Below are 19,228 nucleotides of genomic sequence, written 5' to 3'. Positions count from 1 at the left end.
TGGAGCTTGTTCAAGGATCAGCCTCTGTGTGTTCTTGATAAGTACGTACCAGTCAGGCAGGGAGGAAGGCGTCGAGCGAGGGAACCGTGGTTTACCAAAGAAGTGGAATCTCGTGTTAAGAGGAAGAAGGAGGCCTATGTGAAGATGAGGTGTGAAGTTTCAGTTGGGGCGATGGATAGTTACAAGATAGCGAGGAAGGATCTAAAGAGAGAGCTAAGACGAGCAAGGAGGGGACATGAGAAGTATTTGGCAGGTAGGATCAAGGAAAACCCAAAAGCTTTCTATAGGTATGTCAGGAATAAGCGAATGACTAGGGTAAGAGTAGGACCAGTCAAGGACAGGGATGGGAAGTTGTGTGTGGAGTCTGAAGAGATAGGCGAGATACTAAATGAATATTTTTCGTCAGTATTCACTCAGGAAAAAGATAATGTTGTGGAGGAGAATGCTGAGACCCAGGCTATTAGAATAGATGGCATTGAGGTACGTAGGGAAGAGGTGTTGGCAATTCTGGACAGGCTGAAAATAGGTAAGTCCCCAGGGCCTGATGGGATTTATCCTAGGATTCTCTGGGAGGCCAGGGAAGAGATTGCTGGACCTTTGGCTTTGATTTTTATGTCATCATTGGCTACAGGAATAGTGCCAGAGGACTGGAGGATAGCAAATGTGGTCCCTTTGTTCAAAAAGGGGAGCAGAGACAACCCCGGCAACTATAGACCGGTGAGCCTCACGTCTGTAGTGGGTAAAGTCTTGGAGGGGATTATAAGAGACAAGATTTACAATCATCTAGATAGGAATAATATGATCAGGGATAGTCAGCATGGCTTTGTAAAGGGTAGGTCATGCCTCACAAACCTTATCGAGTTCTTTGAGAAGGTGACTGAACAGGTAGACGAGGGTAGAGCAGTTGATGTGGTGTACATGGATTTCAGTAAAGCGTTTGATAAGGTTCCCCACGGTAGGCTATTGCAGAAAATACGGAGGCTGGGGATTGAGGGTGATTTAGAGATGTGGATCAGAAATTGGCTAGCTGAAAGAAGACAGAGGGTGGTGGTTGATGGCAAATGTTCAGAATGGAGTTCAGTTACAAGTGGCGTACCACAAGGATCTGTTCTGGGGCCGTTGCTGTTTGTCATTTTTATCAATGACCTAGAGGAAGGCGCAGAAGGGTGGGTGAGTAAATTTGCAGACGACACTAAAGTCGGTGGTGTTGTCGACAGTGAGGAAGGATGTAGCAGGTTACAGAGGGACATAGATAAGCTGCAGAGCTGGGCTGAGAGGTGGCAAATGGAGTTTAATGTAGAGAAGTGTGAGGTGATTCACTTTGGAAGAAATAACAGGAATGCAGAATATTTGACTAATGGTAAAGTTCTTGGAAGTGTGGATGAGCAGAGGGATCTAGGTGTCCATGTACATAGATCCCTGAAAGTTGCCACCCAGGTTGATAGGGTTGTGAAGAAGGCCTATGGAGTGTTGGCATTTATTGATAGAGGGATTGAGTTCCGGAGTCATGAGGTCATGTTGCAGCTGTACAAAACTCTAGTACGGCCTCTTTTGGAGTATTGCGTACAGTTCTGGTCACCGCATTATAGGAAGGACGTGGAATCTTTGGAGCGGGTGCAGAGGAGATTTACCAGGATGTTGCCTGGTATGGAGGGAAAATCTGAGGAAAGGCTGATGGACTTGAGGTTGTTTTCGTTGGAGAGAAGAAGGTTAAGAGGAGACTTAATAGAGGCATACAAAATGATCAGGGGGTTAGATAGGGTGGACAGTGAGAGCCTTCTCCCGCGGATGGAAATGGCTGGCACGAGGGGACATAGCTTTAAACTGAGGGGTAATAGATATAGGACAGAGGTCAGAGGTAGGTTCTTTACGCAAAGAGTGGTGAGGCCATGGAATGCCCTACCGGCCAACATTGAGGGCATTTAAAAGTTTATTGGATAAGCATATGGATGCTAATGGCATAGTGTAGGTTAGATGGCTTTTGTTTCGGTGCAACATCGTGGGCCGAAGGGCCGGTACTGCGCTGTATCGTTCTATGTTCTATGTTCTAAGTCTTTCAGCGATTTTTCCCATTCTATTTGAACCTTTGCCGAATCTAAGGAATTTGGGGAAATCAAAATCAATCATCAACTATTTCATAGTCACTTCTTTTAAGACCCCAGGATGAAGTCCATCAGGACGTGGGGACCTGGCAGCCCACAGCTCCAACAATTTGCTTAATACCACTTCACTGGCGATTGTAATTTTCTTGAGTTCTTCCCTCTCTCCCTTCCATTTCCTTGTTTTCTAAGACATTACTTGTATTCACTACCAAAAGACTGATGCAAAATACTTGTTCAATTCATGTGCTATCTTTTTATTTTCCATTATTAGCTCCTCAGGCTCACTTCCTATAGGACCAATGCTCATTTGGTTAACTTTTCTTTTTTTAAACTGTTATAGAAAATCCCTGGTAGACCCATCGTATCAGCCTGTTCCTGCCCCCCAGAACACGTTTCTTCTGAGCTTGACTCCATCCTCTCTCCCCTTGCCCAGTCTCTTCCCACCTATGCTCATGATTCCTCACCCTACATTAAATGAACAATTTCCAGTTCCCTGGCCCTAACTGCCTCCTCTTCACTGTGGATGGCCAATTCCACTACACCTCCACCCCACCAGGAGGGTTTGACAGCTCTTTCTTGAGCAGAGGCCTGATAAATCCCCATCCACCACTACTTTCCTCCACTTGACTGAACCTGTTCTGTCACTAAATAATTTCTCCTTTAACTTGTCTCACTTCCTGCAAATAGAAGGTGTGGCCATGGATCCCCACATGGCCCCCAGTTAAGCCTGTCTTTTTGTGGGTTATATGGAACACTTCTTGTTCCAATCCTACTCAGGCCCGCTCCCGCCACTCATTTCCTGTTACATCAATGAATACATTGGTGCCACTTCATGCTCTCGCATGGACCTGCAAAAATATTACTTATGCTTCTAATTCCCACCTTCTCTCACCTGCACATGGTTCATCTCCAACACTTTTCTTCCCTTCCTTGACCTCTATGTCTCCATTTCTGGATTATACTCATATACTATTTGTACATAGTACATATTCATGACTGACCACCAATATTTCAACGACTCCCTCAGCCATCTCAACTGCAGCTCCTCACACTCCACTTCCGGTCAGGACTCCATTCCATTCTTCCAGATTCTCCACCTCCATCGGATCTGTTCCAATGATGTGACCTTCAAAAATAGTGCTTCCGACATGTCTATTTTTTTCCTTAACCAATGTTTCCCCCCACCTGTGGTTGACAGGGCACTCAACCAGGTTTGACCAAGTTCCTACACCCCTGCCCTCATCCCTTCCCCTCCCAGAACAATGATAGGGTCCCTCTTGTCCTCACATTCCACCCCCACCGGCCTTCACATTCAAAGGATCATCCTCCGCCATTTCCGCCAACTCCAGCATGATGCCACCACGAAATGCATCTTCCCTTCATCCCCCTGTCAGCATTCTGCAGGGACCACTTCCTCCATGACAATCTGATCCAGTCCTCCATCACACCAAACTGTCCATCCTTTTCCCACACACCTTCCCTTGCAAACGCAGAAGGAGCAACACCTGACACTTTACCTCCTCCCTCCTCACCATTCAAGGACGAAAACACTCTATTCAGGTAAAGCAGCATTTCACTTACACCTCCTTCAAATTGGTCTATTATATTCATTGCTCCCAATGCAGTCTCCTCTATACTGGGGAGACTAAACGCAGACTGGGTGACTGCATTGCGAACCATTTTAGCTCAGTCTGCACGCATGATTCCAACCTTCCTATTGAATGCCATGTTCACTCAGCACCTTGCTCGCATGCCTACATGTCCAGCGAAGCCCAGCGCAAACTGGAGGAGCAGCACCTCATCTTCCGATTGGGCATGTTGCAGCCCTCAGGACTCAACATTGAGTTCAACAACTTTAGACTGTGACCTTTCTTTGCCATCTTAAACCCACAGACATTTTTGTCTCAATGCAAAAACACTCCTACCCCCTCCCCCACCCTCGCACCTGGTCATCTATCTCCTGCCCTTAAGAATGCTATACTTTTGTTGCTATCTCTCACAGCTGCAGTTTAAAATGCTACAGATTTTCCCTCTCTCCCAGGTCATATGCAGAGCCAAATGGACTCAAAATGTGAACTCTGTTTTCTCCCCCTTCAGATGCTGCCAGACCTGCTGGGTTTTCCCAGCTTTCTCTGTCCTTGTTTCAGATTCCAGCATCCACAGTATTTTGCTGATTATAGAAACTCTTACTATCTCTCTTTTTTCTTTTTCTTTAAGTTTGATATTATCATTATCTATTTTAGTTAACCACGGATTGCGGTTCTCCCCCTCAGAATTTGTTTTCTTTTTGGATACTGTGTATTCTGAAATATCCTTTTTAATGTCTGCCACTGCATCTCTATCCGCCTATCCCTTAACCTAATTTTCCAGTTCACTTTACCATCACTACATTCATGCCCTCATAAATTCCCTTATTTAAGTTAAAAATACTCATGTTGGACCAAACAACAGAGAGAATTCAGGACTCATAGCTCTCGTTGATGAGGTATGTTGGAGCCAAAAACAGACTTCAGCCACCAGGGGGCCAGAATGGTTCTCATGTTAAACTTTGAATTATACAATCAAGTGTGTATGGTCATTATTATCTCATTAAAAGCACAAAATATTGGAAGCAATACAGCAATTCTAGTGCAGCACACGCGCACTTTGGGAAATTGGGGACATGCCACCCATGGGCTGTGATTTCACGCTCGCGCTAGCCATAAGTAATGGCTACTAAATCTCACGAGAGATCAAAAACGGGATTTTTGCTGATGAATTTCAGAACGCGATCTTCCCAGCCCCACTTCGATGACAGGAACAGACTCACCCCAGGAAGGGCGCTAGCCTGATTAGCATATTTCAAAATAAATTTGAAGACAATTAACGACGCTACTTATGCCCTCAATGTATCATCCCACCCAGCCGGCATGACGTCACACCAGAGTAAATAGCCGCTGGTTTTCAAAAATGAAAACCTATCGTGATGACCATGCCAGGTGCGTATCGGTAAGTATAGCCCCCAGTCAGTGAGGGGCATGACTTGGCAGTGCCCTGGCATTCGGGGTCTACCCGGGCAGAATCATGATCACTTTCTTAAGATGGAAAAGTTGGAAACAAAAAAGCAAAAGAGCACCTCTTGCCCACTGCATCAAATTCCCACTTTGCTCCAAATTGCCCCGCAACTGAAGAGCTACATGTTAGCTTCAGGCAGTGCCCAATATATATGCAATCGCCGTCACCTTCTGCAAATGGCAGACGCAGGATCAACAGATAACACACCAGTTACCCGGTCTGTGGCACCGGCCCCCTGTACCAGCAGACATGCAGATTTCTAAAGGCCAACATAGATACTCCTGCACTTGACGAACATGCAGATAAAATGTCAAAATAGAATCATAGAATCCCTACAGTGCAGAAGGAGGCCATTTGGCCCATCGCATCTGCACTGACCCTCCGAAAGCGCACCCTACCAATGTCCACTCCCCCGTCCACCCACCCTATTCCTGTAACATAACCTGGACACTAAGGGGCAATTTAGCAAGGCAAATCCACACAATCTGCACATCTTTGGACTGTGGGAGGAAACTGGATCACCCGGAGGAAACCTACGCAGACATGGAGAGAAAGTGCAAACTCCACAAAGCCAGTCACCCAAGGTCAGAATTGAACACGGTCCCTGGCACTGTGAGGCAGCAGTGCTAACCACTGTTCCAACATGCCACCCATAGAACATAGAACATAGAACATAGAACGAAATAGCGCAGTACAGGCCCTTCGGCCCACGATGTTGCACCGACATGGGAAGTCAAAAAACAAAAGCCATCTAACCTACACTATGCCATTATCATCCATATGCTTATCCAATAAACTTTTAAATGCCCTCAATGTTGGCGGGTTCACTACTGTTGCAGGTAGGGCATTCCACAGCCTCACCACTCTTTGCGTAAAGAACCTACCTCTGACCTCTGTCCTACATCTATTACCCCTCAGTTTAAGGCTATGTCCCCTCATGCTAGCCATTTCCATCCGCGGGAGAAGGCTCTCACTGTCCACCCTATCTAACCCCCTGATCATTTTGTATGCCTCTATTAAGTCTCCTCTTAACCTTCTTCTCTCTAACGAAAACAACCTCAAGTCAATCAGCCTTTCCTCATACGATTTTCCCTCCATACCAGGCAACATCCTGGTAAATCTCCTCTGCACCCCCTCCAAAGCTTCCACGTCCTTCCTATAATGCGGTGACCAGAACTGTACGCAATACTCGAAATGCGGCCGTACCAGAGTTTTGTACAGCTGCAACATGACCTCATGACTCTGGAACTCAATCCCTCTACCAATAAAGGCCAACACTCCATAGGCCTTCTTCACAACCCTATCAACCTGGGTGGCAACTTTCAGGGATCTATGCACATGGACACCTAGATCCCTCTGCTCATCCACACTTACAAGAACTTTACTATTAGTCAAATATTCTGCATTCCTGTTATTTCTTCCAAAGTGAATCACCTCACACTTCTCTACATTAAACTCCATTTGTCACCTCTCAGCCCAGCTCTGCAGCTTATCTATGTCCCTCTGTAACCTGCTACACCCTTCCGCACTGTCGACAACACCACCGACTTTAGTGTCGTCTGCAAATTTACTCACCGACCCTTCTGCGCCCTCCTCTAGGTCATTGATAAAAATGACAATCAGCAACGGCCCCAGAACAGATCCTTGTGGTACGCCACTTGTACCTGAACTCCATTCTGAATATTTCCCATCAACCACCACCCTCTGTCTTCTTTCAGCTAGCCAATTTCTGATCCACATCTCTAAATCACCCTCAATCCCCAGCCTCCGTATTTTCTGCAATAGCCTACCGTGGGGAACCTTATCAAACACTTTACTGAAATCCATATACACCACATCAACTGCTCTACCCTCGTCTACCTGTTCAGTTACCTTCTCAAAGAACTCGATAAGGTTTGTGAGGCATGACCTACCCTTCACAAAGCCATGCTGACTGTCCCTAATCATATTATTCCTATCTAGATGATTATAAATCTTGTCTCTTATAATCCCCTCCAAGACTTTACCCACAACAGACATGAGGCTCACCGGTCTATAGTTGCCGGGGTTGTCTCTACTCCCCTTCTTGAACAAAGGGACCACATTTGCTATCCTCCAGTCCTCTGGCACTATTCCTGTAGCCAATGATGACATAAAAATCAAAGCCAAAGGCCCAGCAATCTCTTCCCTGGCTTCCCAGAGAATCCTAGGATAAATCCCATCAGGCCCCGGGGACTTATCTATTTTCAGCCTGTCCAGAATTGCCAACACCTCTTCCCTACGTACCTCAATGCCATCTATTCTAATAGCCTGGGTCTCAGCATTCTCCTCCACAACATTATCTTTTTCCTGAGTGAATACTGACAAAAAATATTCATTTAGTATCTCGCCTATCTCTTCAGACTCCACACACAACTTCCCATCACTGTCCTTGACTGGCCCTACTCTTACCCTAGTCATTCGCTTATTCCTGACATACCTATAGAAAGCTTTTGGGTTTTCCTTGATCCTACCTGCCAAATACTTCTCATGTCCCCTCCTTGCTCGTCTTAGCTCTCTCTTTAGATCCTTCCTCGCTACCTTGTAACTATCAAGCGCCCCATCTGAAACTTCACTCCTCATCTTCACATAGTCCTCCTTCTTCCTCTTAACAAGCGATTCCCCTTCTTTGGTAAACCACGGTTCCCTCGCTCGACGCCTTCCTCCCTGCCTGACCGGTACGTACTTATCAAGAACACGCAGTAGCTGTTCCTTAAACAAGCTCCACATATCCACTGTGCCCAACACTTGCAGCCTACTTCTCCAACGTATCCCCCCCCCCCCAGGTCATGTCTAATGGCATCATAATTGCCCTTCCCCCAGCTATAACTCTTGCCCTGCAGGGTATACTTACCCCTTTCCATCACGAACGTAAACATCACCGAATTGTGGTCACTGTCCCCAAAGTGCTCACCTACCTCCAAATCCAACACCTGGCCTGGTTCATTACCCAAAACCAAATCCAATGTGGCCTCTCCTCTTGTTGGCCTGTCAACATATTGAGTCAGGAAACCCTCCTGCGCATATTGTACAAAAAACAACCCATCTAATGTACTCGAACTATATCTTTTCCAGTCAATATTTGGAAAGTTAAAGTCTCCCATAATAACTACCCTGTTACTTTCGCTCTCATCCAGAATCATCTTCGCCATCCTTTCCTCTACATCCCTAGAACTATTTGGAGGCCTATAGAAAACTCCCAACAGGGTGACCTCTCCTTTCCTGTTTCTAACCTCAGCCCATACTACCTCGGAAGAAGAGTCCCCATCCCCCCCCCCCCCCCCCGAAGAGCTGTAGCAAATTTCCCTCCCAGGATTTTGGCGCCCCTCTGGTTCAGGTCTAATGCGTCCTGTTTGTCCAGGTCCCACCTTCCCCAGAATGTGCTCCAATTATCCAAGTAACTGAAACCCTCCCTCCTACACCATCCCTGTAGCCACGTGTTTAACTGCACTCTCTCCCTGTTCTTCACATCGCTAGCACATGGCACTGGCAGCAAACCAGAGCTGACAACACGGTCTGTCCTGGCTCTCAGCTTCCACCCTAGCTCCCTGAATTCCTGTTTTACATCCCCGTCCCTTTTCCTACCTATGTCGCTGGTACCGATGTGTACAACGACTTGTGGCTGCTCCCCCTCCCCCTTAAGGATCTTGAAAAAACAATCAGAGATGTCACGGACCTTGGCACCCGGGAGGCAACCCACCAACCGTGAGCCTCTATCGTTGCCACAGAACCGCCTATCTGTACCTCTAACCATAGAGTCTCCAATAACTAATGCTGTCCTGCTCTCCCCCCTTCCCTTCTGAGCCATAGGGACAGACTCAGTGTCAGAGACCTGGTCACTGTGGCTTACCTCTGGTAGGTCAGTCCCCCCAACAGTATCCAAAACGGTATACCTGTTATTGAGGGGAACAACCACAGGGGATCCCTGCACTGACTGCTTCTTCCCCCTCCTTTTAAACGTCACCCAGCTACCTTCATTCTTAGGAGTAACTACATCACTGTAGCTTCTATCTATAACTGACTGCCTCCCAAATGATCCTCAGTTCATCCAGCTCCAGCTCCAGGATTGTAATATGTATGTGCGGCTGGACATCCCGAGTGTCAGAACACTTAGTCTCAGAAAAGGAGAATCCCCCCCAATATCTTTCCTCACTATTCCTCTTTAATTAGCAATGAAACTTCACCACCTTTTCCTTTGTATCTGTCTTTTCTAAATACTACATACCCCTGGACATTTAGTTCCCATTCTTGGTCACCTTGCTGCATGTTTCTGTAATCCCTACTCTCTCAAACCTGTTTACATCTATTTGCACAATTAATTCATCCACTTTATTGCAAATGCTGTGAGCCTTAATGCGCAAAGGCTGGTCTTTTTAACATTATTTGTTCCATTCACATTATTTTTCACTGAGGCCCTGTTTGATTCTGGTCCTTGACTTCTCTATCACGTTTCTCAGTCCCCCTACTGTTTTTTGTTCTTGTCCTTTATTCTACTTCCTCTGATTCCTTGCATAGATTCCCATACCTCCTCAACCATTATCCCCCAAGGATATCAGTCCCGGTCCTGCTCAGTTGTAACCATCCAGTTTGTCCTGGTCCCACCTCCCCCAAAACTGCTCCCAATGTCTCAGGAATCTGAAAACAGCCCCCTCACAGCACCTCTTCAGCCACATACTCATCTGATATATCCTGCTATTCCTCCTCTGACTCGCATGTGGCACTAGTAGCAATCCTGAGATCACGACCTTTGAAGTCCTACTTTTCCACTTACTTCCTAACTCCCTATATTCGGCTTTTAAGAATGTGTCCCCTTTTTTTATACCTATACTGTTTGCACAAATGTGTGTTACAACCATAGACTGTTCACACTCTCCCTCCAGAATGTCCTGCAGCCGCTCTGAGGCATCCTTGACCCTCTCACCAGGGAGGCAACATACCATCCTGGAGTCTCATTTACGGCCACAGGAATGCCTATCTATTCCCCTTACAATTGAATCCTTTATAACTATTGCATTCCCATACTTTTTACTCTTCTCCCATGCAGCAGAGCCGACTGTGGTTTAAAAAATTTGCCTGCTGCTGCTTTCTCCTGAGAGACTATTTCCCAAAACAGTATCCAAAGCGGTATATCTGTTTTGCAGGGGAATGGCCTCAAGAGATTCCTGCACTCCCCTGCCTAGCCCTCGTACTCTGCTTGGCAGTCACCCATTCCCTTTTTGCCTTTGAAGCCTTAACCCGCAGTGTGACCACCTCTCTATATGTGCTATCCACGATACTCTCTGCTTCACGGATGCTCCCCAGTGTCCCCAGCCATCAGTCCAACTCCGAAACCCAAGAATACAGGATCTGCAGCTGGAGACACTTGCTGCACAAATGCTGGTCCCGGGTACTGGACATTTTTCCGGCTTCCCACATAGAGCAGGAAGTGCACACCATGGCTTTGCACTCTCCAGCCATGACTTACCCCTTTAAATTAAACCTTTAATATCAGATATCAATTACTCTTGGGCCCTTAATCCCTGGCCCGCTATAACAAAGCATATAGTCCTTACAAATTGAAAGCCACAAAAAGAAGTTACAAACTATAAACTATGATGCATGATATGAGGAAATACAAACCTGAAAGAACACTTGAAAAATTGCACCTGTTTTGATTAGAACAGAGGGAAATTGAAGGGCAATTTGATTGATTTACTTAAAATTGCAAAGGAATATGTTGTTTACTGTGGTTGAGTGAGGAATAACGATATAAGATTAAATGACAGAGATGAGGTGAAATATTTTACATAAATGGTTGCACTGGTGTGCAATGTACTTCAAAAAAGTAGTGGCAAAGCAGTGACTATGTTATCATTTAAGAATTGATTAGATATTTGGGAAAAGGAAATGGGAATAAAGGTTTATGGGAACACAGGATGAGCACATGGATTTGGATAAATAACATTGACTGGTTAGGCTGAAGGCCCTGCTTCTCATGTCTAATTTCTATGTAAACTCCTTTGGATATCTTACATAATATTTAAGTGAAAATATGTATTGAAAGATCAGGTAATCTTGTGAGGTAGGTTGAAGGAAGGATTTCTCTGGCGTACCCAAACAAATGGCTGCTGTCCTACTTGAATTGAATATTGCTTCATCGGAATAGAATATTGCTTCATTGCTTTCTATAGGAGGTACAAAAAGCAAATTATTTTCTCTGATCAAAAATTTTCATACAGCTGGTGTTTTACCTGTGGGTGTTACTGTTGAATGCTGCATGTGTAGCTGCTGCTAACTATGCTGTTAAACGGATGTGGCTGAATGATGAAACAAAACAAAGATAAAGTTAACATTAGTGCTGTGGTTCACTGACTCACTTTTGAGCTCAGCTTCCTGTACTGTAGTGATCCTGTGGAGCCACAATTGCTGAACAAACTGTGATGATCTGACACGAAAACTATGGCGACACAAGTAAAACATGACCATCCTCCATTCTTTCTCTTTGTGTTGCTATACCTTATCCATGGTAAGTGTTCCCATTTTCCTTCAAACTCTTTTTTTCATGTAATGAAAGACATGCCGACACGTGTGTAAAAATGGTGTCATCTCTGAGAGGGTTGTAGTTACATTTATTTTCCTCTAAATGTGTTGTGCAATGTTAGGTCTGCCAGTGACTAGAAAACATAGTCACTGACAAACAAAGTCACTAGAAAACATATCTGTGACACTGACGTTCTGTATTTAGTATGAAATGAAATGAAATGAAAATCGCTTATTGTCACAAGTAGGCTTCAAATGAAGTTACTGTGAAAAGCCCCTAGTCGCCACATTCCGGCGCCTGTTCGGGGAGGCTGTTACGGGAATTGAACCACGCTGCTGGCCTGCCTTGGTCTGCTTTCAAAGCCAGCGATTTAGCCCTGTGCTAAACAGCCTATGGTATGGTGGTGCACTGATTTTCCTGCGAGAAAGTTATTGGTCATGCTTTGTGGTGAAGGTGTTGTGGGACATAAGCAATGATGTAAAAATATTGTTGCTGGTACAGGGAGAGAAGGCAGGGCAATACAAGCAGAAGGACACTTCCTTTTGGCTTGGTGACAAATCAATCTGATCAGCAACAAACTTGCCAAATGAGGACAGTTCAAGCTCTGAGTGGTTTCAAAGAACAACAGCATCACTAAGAATAAGTGAATACATTACATATGTTTGTAACTATAAAAGTGGAAATGAGTTATTCCAGCATAAGGTGCCCAGTGTTACCGAGGCACAAAGTATAAATCACCAGTGACGGCAGTGTGTACTGGCTACATGATGTACTGTAGCAACTTACTCCGTTTGACAGCACCTTCCACATTTCGACAGCCTAGAAGTACAAAGCCAGCAGACACATGGATAAATCACCACCTGCAGGTTCCCCACCAAGTCACAGCCCATCCTTAATTGGAAGTATGGGCGAACTGTGAGGGGCGATTTTCTGACCGTGCCGACTCCGAGATTGAAAATTCCCACCCGAGGTTAACAGACGACGGTTCCCGTGGCACTTGGGACTGGAATATTGGGTTTATGCGCATCACATGGACAGCAATTCAATATGAGCATTAAATGGTGGCCTTGCCAGTGATGCCCACTTCCCATGTGAGAATAAAAAAAGGTTTGTTTTTATGTCAGGAAAGCACTTTAAAATGCTGCTACTTGCAGCTACTCCTGTTGTCATGATCTTGTGCCATCCTCACATATTCACTGTAGCTCATTTGCAACCTTTCAGTGACATCTGATACCCATTGTGCCTCGGTCAACCTCACTTTCTGCTGCCCCCCTCTCTGCACTCAATAGGAGACCTTTAGCTTTTCAGATCCGGTCAATTTACTGGGACTGGGGCTGGTGGGTTAAACAGTTGGCTAATCAGCAGTTGAACAATGCCAGCAGCGGGGTTCAATTCCCGTACCGGCCTCCCCGAACAGGTGATTATTATTAATTGGCGGAGATGTAGACATTTTCTTTTTCGGAAGTCACTTTTTAGTCTTCACCTTGCTCGTGCTATTTCAAGCGCCGCTTCATTTTTCCAATGGTCAGTAAGTAGAATTTTAAATTTATGTCAAAGCATCCACATTTCAAAGGCCTCTACTTTCTACCAGATCTTTATTTATTTTCCAGGTTTCTGAGGTGTGCAGAAAAGTGGATGAAATATAGCATCTTACTAATTTCTTCCTTGTTACAAGCTTGAATTTTCTTGTTCACACATTCTTCATCTGCAAATAATGACATCTAAGTATACGAATTGACGGACATATGAATTAGGAGTTGGCCACATGGCCCTTTGAGCCTACTCAGCCATTGAATGCAGTATGGGTGATCTGATTTTAACCACAGTTCCATATTCCTCTCTACCCCGGAAAACATTTCACCACCTTCCCTATCAAGAATCTATCTACTTCGACCTTAAAAAGATTCCACCTCCACTGCCTCCACTGAGAGAGTTCCAAAGACTCGTAACCCTCAGAGAAAATGATTTGGCCTAATCTCTGTTTTAAATGGCAACCCCTGATTTTTAAAGTGATCCCAATTTCTAGATTCTCCCACAGCCTCTCCACATCCACCCTATCAATACCCCTCAGGACCTTTATATGTTTCAGTCAAGTCACCTGTTACTCTTCGAAGCTCCAGCAGATACAAGCCTAACATGTCCAACCTTACCTCGTAAGACAACCCACCCATTCCTGGTATTAGTCTGGTAAACCTTCTCTGAACTGCTTCCAACACATCGTTCCTTAAAAAGGGGCAGCACGGTAGCATAGTGGTTAGCACAGGTGCTTCATAGCTCCAGGGCTCCAGGTTCGATTCCTGGCTTGGGTCACTGTCTGTGCAGAGTCTGCACATTCTGCGTGGGTTTCTTCCGGGTGCTCCGGTTTCCTCCCGGTGCTCCAGTTTGCTCCCGCAGTCCAAAGATGTGCGGATTAGGTGGATTGGCCATGCTAAATTGCCCTTAGGTTAGGTGGGGTTACTGTGTTATGGGGATAGAGTGGAGGTGTGAGCTTAATTGGGGTGCTCTTTCCAAGAGCTGGTGCAGATTTGATGGGCTGAATGCCCTCCTTCTGCACTGTAAATTCTATGATCTATGATCTAAATATGGTGACCAATACTGCATTCAATATTCCAGATGTGCTCTCACCAATGCCCGTAACAGCTGAATCAGATCCCTCTGGATCTTAGAGCTCTGCAGTTATCCCCATTTAGATAATATGTTTCATTCTTATTCTTCCTGCCAAATGGAACAATTGTATGTTGGTCCAAATTATGCTCCATTTGCCAGATCTTCCCCACTCACCGAACCTATTTATCCTTTTGTAGCCTCCTTTTGGCCTCTTCACAATTTATTTCCCTACCTATCTTTCTGTCATCATCAAATTTGGTAACTATATCTTTGTCCCTTCATTCAAGTCATTATAAATAGTTGAAGCCCCAGCACTGATTGCTGTGGTACATCACTGGTTCCATCTTGCTAACCAAAAATGACCAATTTATGCCGACTCTCTGTTTCCAGTTAGGCAATCTTCTTTCATGCCAACCTGTTACCCAGTACACCATGAGATTTTATTTTCCACTATAACATTTGTTGTGTATCAAATGCCTTCTAAAAATTGTGTACAGTTCCCCTTTATCAACATCACATGTTATTTCTTCAAAGAACTCCAATAAATTGGTTAAACATGATTTCCCTTCCACAAAACCATGTTGACTCTGCCTGATTATCTTAAATTCATCTAAGCTCCCTGCTATAATGGCTTTAATAATACTTTCTAATAATGGCAGCACAGTAGCACAATTGGATAGCACTGTGGCTTCACAGCGCCAAGGTCCCAGGTTTGATTCCCCGCTGGGTCACTGTCTGTGCAGAGTCTGCACGTTCTCCCTGTGTCTGCGTGGGTTTCCTCCGGTTTCCTTCTAAAGACGTGCAGCTTAGGTGGATTGGCCATGTGACCAAAAAGGTTAGGAGGGTTATTGGGTTACGGGGATAGGGTGGAAGTGAGGGCTTAAGTGGGTCGATGCAGACTCGATGGGCTGAATGGCCTCTTTCTGCACTGTATGTTCTATGTTCTAATGTTTTCCCTGTGACTGATGTTCAACTAAGTTGCCTATAGTTGCCTGCTTCCTGACCCCCTCCCATGCGGCCCTGGTGACTTGTCAGCTCCCAGCTCCAACAATTTTCTCAATGATTGTAATTGAGAAATTGTAATTCTCATGAGTTCCTCCCTTTCAGTTCTTATTTACATCTATTACAGTGAAGATTGCTACAAACCAACTGTTCAATCCTCTGCATTCTCCTTATTTTCCATTATTAATTCCCCAGACTCACTTCTCATTGGACAAAATCTCTCTTTGTTAACTCTGCTTTTTCAAAATATCTTTAGAAGCTCTTTCTATTTCTACCTAGATTTATCTTGGACTCTAATTTTCCCTTCTTACTAATCTTTGGAATTTTTTCTTCAATCTTCTGACCTGCCAGCCATCTTTGCACAATGATATGCTTTCTCTATGAGTTTTGTAATATCTTTACCTTTTTTAGTCAACCATGGAAGTTGGGTTCTCCCCTTGAAATTTATTTTCTGATTGGAATGTTTCAATTCTGTGTGTTCTGAATGATCCTCTTAAATATGTGCCAGTGCATCTCTATTGATCTATCTCTTAACCTAAATTGCCAGTTCATTTCTGTTAGCTCTGCTTTAATGCCTTCATAATTACTCTTTTTTAAGTTAAAAATATTAATCCAACTCTTCTCCAGCTCAAACTCTTGTACTCTCATTTTCCCTCCTAATTAATCTTTTAGTCATTCTTTGCTTATTAAATGTCGTCCACCTGCAAATAAGATAAACTTATTATGTGCTTTAGGTATTTATTTTAATTATTTTATGTCTAAAAATTATTTTATTTTAAAATTTTAGTCCTTTTATTTATAGACCTACTTTGCTGTCCTCAGCCAGCTATTAAGGATGAGGGGAGATCTTATTGAAACTTACAGGATACTGAGCAACCTAGATAGACTGGACGTGGAGAGGATGTTTCCACTCATTGGAAAAACTAGAATCCGAGGGCACAGCCTCAGACTAAAGGGACAATCCTTTAAAACTGAGATGGGGAGGAATTTCTTCAGTCAGAGGGCGGTGAATCTGTGGAACTGTTTGCCGCAGTAGGCTGCGGAGACCAAGCCACTGAGTGTCTTTAAGACAGAGGTAGATAGGTTCTTGATTAATAAGGGGATCAGGGGTTATGGGGAGAAAGCAGGAGAATGGGGATGAGAAACATTTCAGCCATGATTGAATGGCGGGGCAGACTCGATGGGCCATATGGCCGAAGTCTGGGTCTTATAATACACTATCCCTTACACCTGTCCCTTTTCTAGTTTCCATTCTCCTCATGCTCTCCTTGTGCTCTTTTATCCTGTGTCTCTGAGGCTCTCCTCATGCTCTTTTTGTGTGTGTCTCCGCTCTCGTCGAGCTCTTTTATCTGCGTCTCTGAGGCTCTTCTTGTGCTCTGTTATCCTGTGTCTCTGCTCTCCTCATGTTATTTTATTCTGTGACTCCGCTGTTCTCTATTCATGCTCTGTTATCCTCCATACTATCTCTGTACTTCTTCTAACTTTGTCATCATATCTATCAACTTCTGTTATCATTAGTTCTAAATAGACAAATGCATCAACTTGCTCCAGTGTGGCACAATCCACTTCAATTTTAATCTTGATTCTTCTAATGTATTCCTTCTAACTACCATTGTTCTTGTCTTTTCGTGTTGATATTCAATCAATACTCCAAACTACTGCATTTCCTTAAGATATTTTGTAAGGTCCTCTTGTGATTCTGCAAGAAGCAATTTGTAGTTTTATTCTCCAAATAGTTATTATGTGTACAGATTGAATAATTTTGGCGAAGGTATGCTGCCATGTCATCTCTTCACTTGAAGCATATCTGATGGTTCATCTTTCAGCCTGATGATTGCTATTTGGTCCCAAAATAGGCTTTGGATAAATTGCACATCTTTCATGTCAATGTCACACTTTTTCTTTTGGTGATAAATGCATTAAAATGCATTTTCATAGCCTTTGAAGCATATGTAACTGTCTTTTTCACTTAGAGATATTTATCGAAGATTTTTCTTGAGTTCCCTCTCTTGTTCCCTCTGTGGCTTCACAGCGCCAGAGTTCCAGGTTCGATTCCCTGCTGGGTCACTGTCTGTGCGGAGTCTGCACGTTCTTCTTGTGTCTGTGTGGGTTTCCTCCGGGTGCTCCGGTTTCCTCCCACAGTCCAAAGACGTGCAGCTTAGGTGGATTGGCCATGATAAATTTCCCTTAGTGACCAAAAAAGGTTAGGAGGGGTTATTGGGTTATGGGGATAGGATGGGAGTGAGGGCTTAAGTGGGTCGGTGCAGACTCGATGGCTGAATGGCCTCCTACTGCACTGTATGTTCTATGTTCCTATTCCAGGTCTAAATCCAAACTGTGTTACACCAATTTCTGCTTCATATATATTATTTCTTTCTATTATGATTTTCAAGATCAGTTTAATGAGATAACTCATTAGTTTATAGCTTTAAAATGATAGCCCCTAATTTCTTTAGGTATTGTCACCAACTTAAAGAATAGCAATTGTCTCAAGTCACTTGGAATGTATCCTTTGTATATATCTGATCACAAATTTCTGTGATCACTTCTAATTTTATTTCTCCAAGAGCTTTTGGATATTCAGTTGTTACTTCATCTGGAGTGTTTCCTATACTCAATTTCAAAGCACTTTTGACCTCTCGGACTTTAATGTTTGTTCCTTCATTTGCTTCGATATCTTGAGGACTTTCTCGATTTGAACCATCAGACAATTCACTGAGATATCCTGTCCAGTTTTTGCCGCTGCATTCCTTTCAAACGTTATTTTCCCATCCTTGTCTTTCATGCACCAATTATTTGCTGTTATCCCTTTCTTTTTATCTGTTGAAGATTTCAGTTCCAAGACTTCATCGGATACCTCATTATAGCATTCCTCTTCAAACTGCCTGCATGCATTCTTTATTTTCTTTTCAAATTCATCAGACTCGGGTATGCTTCTTTTCTTTCCCCTTTCTATCATCATTGCCAATATCACATCTGTTATCCATTCTTGTATCTTTTTCTTTACAGATTTTGTATTATTTCCTCTGCAGCATGTTGCATACTGTATTTCATGTTTTTCCATTTGCTTTTTATTTATTGTTCTGAGGCCTTTGTTTGTTCTATTTTCTCAAACCTGAGGCAGTCATGCTTGTTTTTTACTTTAAGAATGAATGATTGTCTGATGCTCTCCTCCTTCAACATGTCAAGGTCTAAATGGTAGCAAACCTTTTTCTTTTTTGGCATTTCCAGTTTCATCATAGATTTTTCCACATGGAAAAAATTACCTGAATTTATTTTATTTTATTTATTTTTATTAAATTTAGAGTACCCAATTATTTTTTTTCCAATTAAGGGGCAATTTAGTGTGACTAATCCACCTAACCTGCACATCTTTGAGTTGTGGGGGTGAATCCCACGCAGTCACGGGAAGAATGTGCAAACTCCACAGGAACAGTGACACACGGCCAGGATTCCAACCCGAGTCCTTAGTGCCGTTGTCTCAGTGCTAACCACTGCGCCACATGTCACCCCAAATTATCTGAAATTATGTCCATGACCTATGAGTTTTATGCATACTGTTTCGAAAACATATTCCACCATCACATAATCTATTTGATTTCTATACTCATCGTTTAGACTTCTCCAAGTGTACAGCCTTCTTTTTGGTTGCTTAAAAAGATATTTGCCTCCATCAAATCATTTTTTTGAAGAAATTGTATTATTCTCTCTCCTCTTTCATTTCTTGACCCAAGGCCATATTACCGACATGTGTTCCTGAAGTTCCTTCACCAACTTCCACGTTTGAGTTGCCCATTATAATTACCACATCATTTGATTTGATTTGATCATATACCTAACAATATCATAAAATGCCTCTATTTCCTGCTTACTGTGATCTTGTGTCAGGGCATAAACTTGTATGACGACCAGCTCAATAGGCTTT

The 19,228-nt window shown here is 43.7% G+C and overlaps 1 protein-coding gene across 1 annotated transcript in view; it reads left to right on the top strand.

Moving 5' to 3' along the window:
• Positions 1–11,554: 11,554 nt before the first annotated feature.
• Positions 11,555–19,228, top strand: part of LOC140391391 (T-cell surface protein tactile-like) — a 187,579-nt gene continuing 179,905 nt past the window's right edge. Inside the window, exon 1 of the mRNA XM_072475939.1 lies at positions 11,555–11,679. Within this exon, the coding sequence (XP_072332040.1) occupies positions 11,613–11,679 (67 nt within the window). The 5' untranslated portion in view covers positions 11,555–11,612. The remainder of the gene's footprint in view (positions 11,680–19,228) is intronic.

This window comes from Scyliorhinus torazame, chromosome 15, assembly GCF_047496885.1.
Source record: "Scyliorhinus torazame isolate Kashiwa2021f chromosome 15, sScyTor2.1, whole genome shotgun sequence".
In the NCBI taxonomy this organism is placed as follows: Eukaryota; Metazoa; Chordata; class Chondrichthyes; order Carcharhiniformes; family Scyliorhinidae; genus Scyliorhinus; species Scyliorhinus torazame.
Note: the sequence above shows the minus strand (reverse complement) of the source record. Positions and strands in the feature narration are given on the sequence as shown.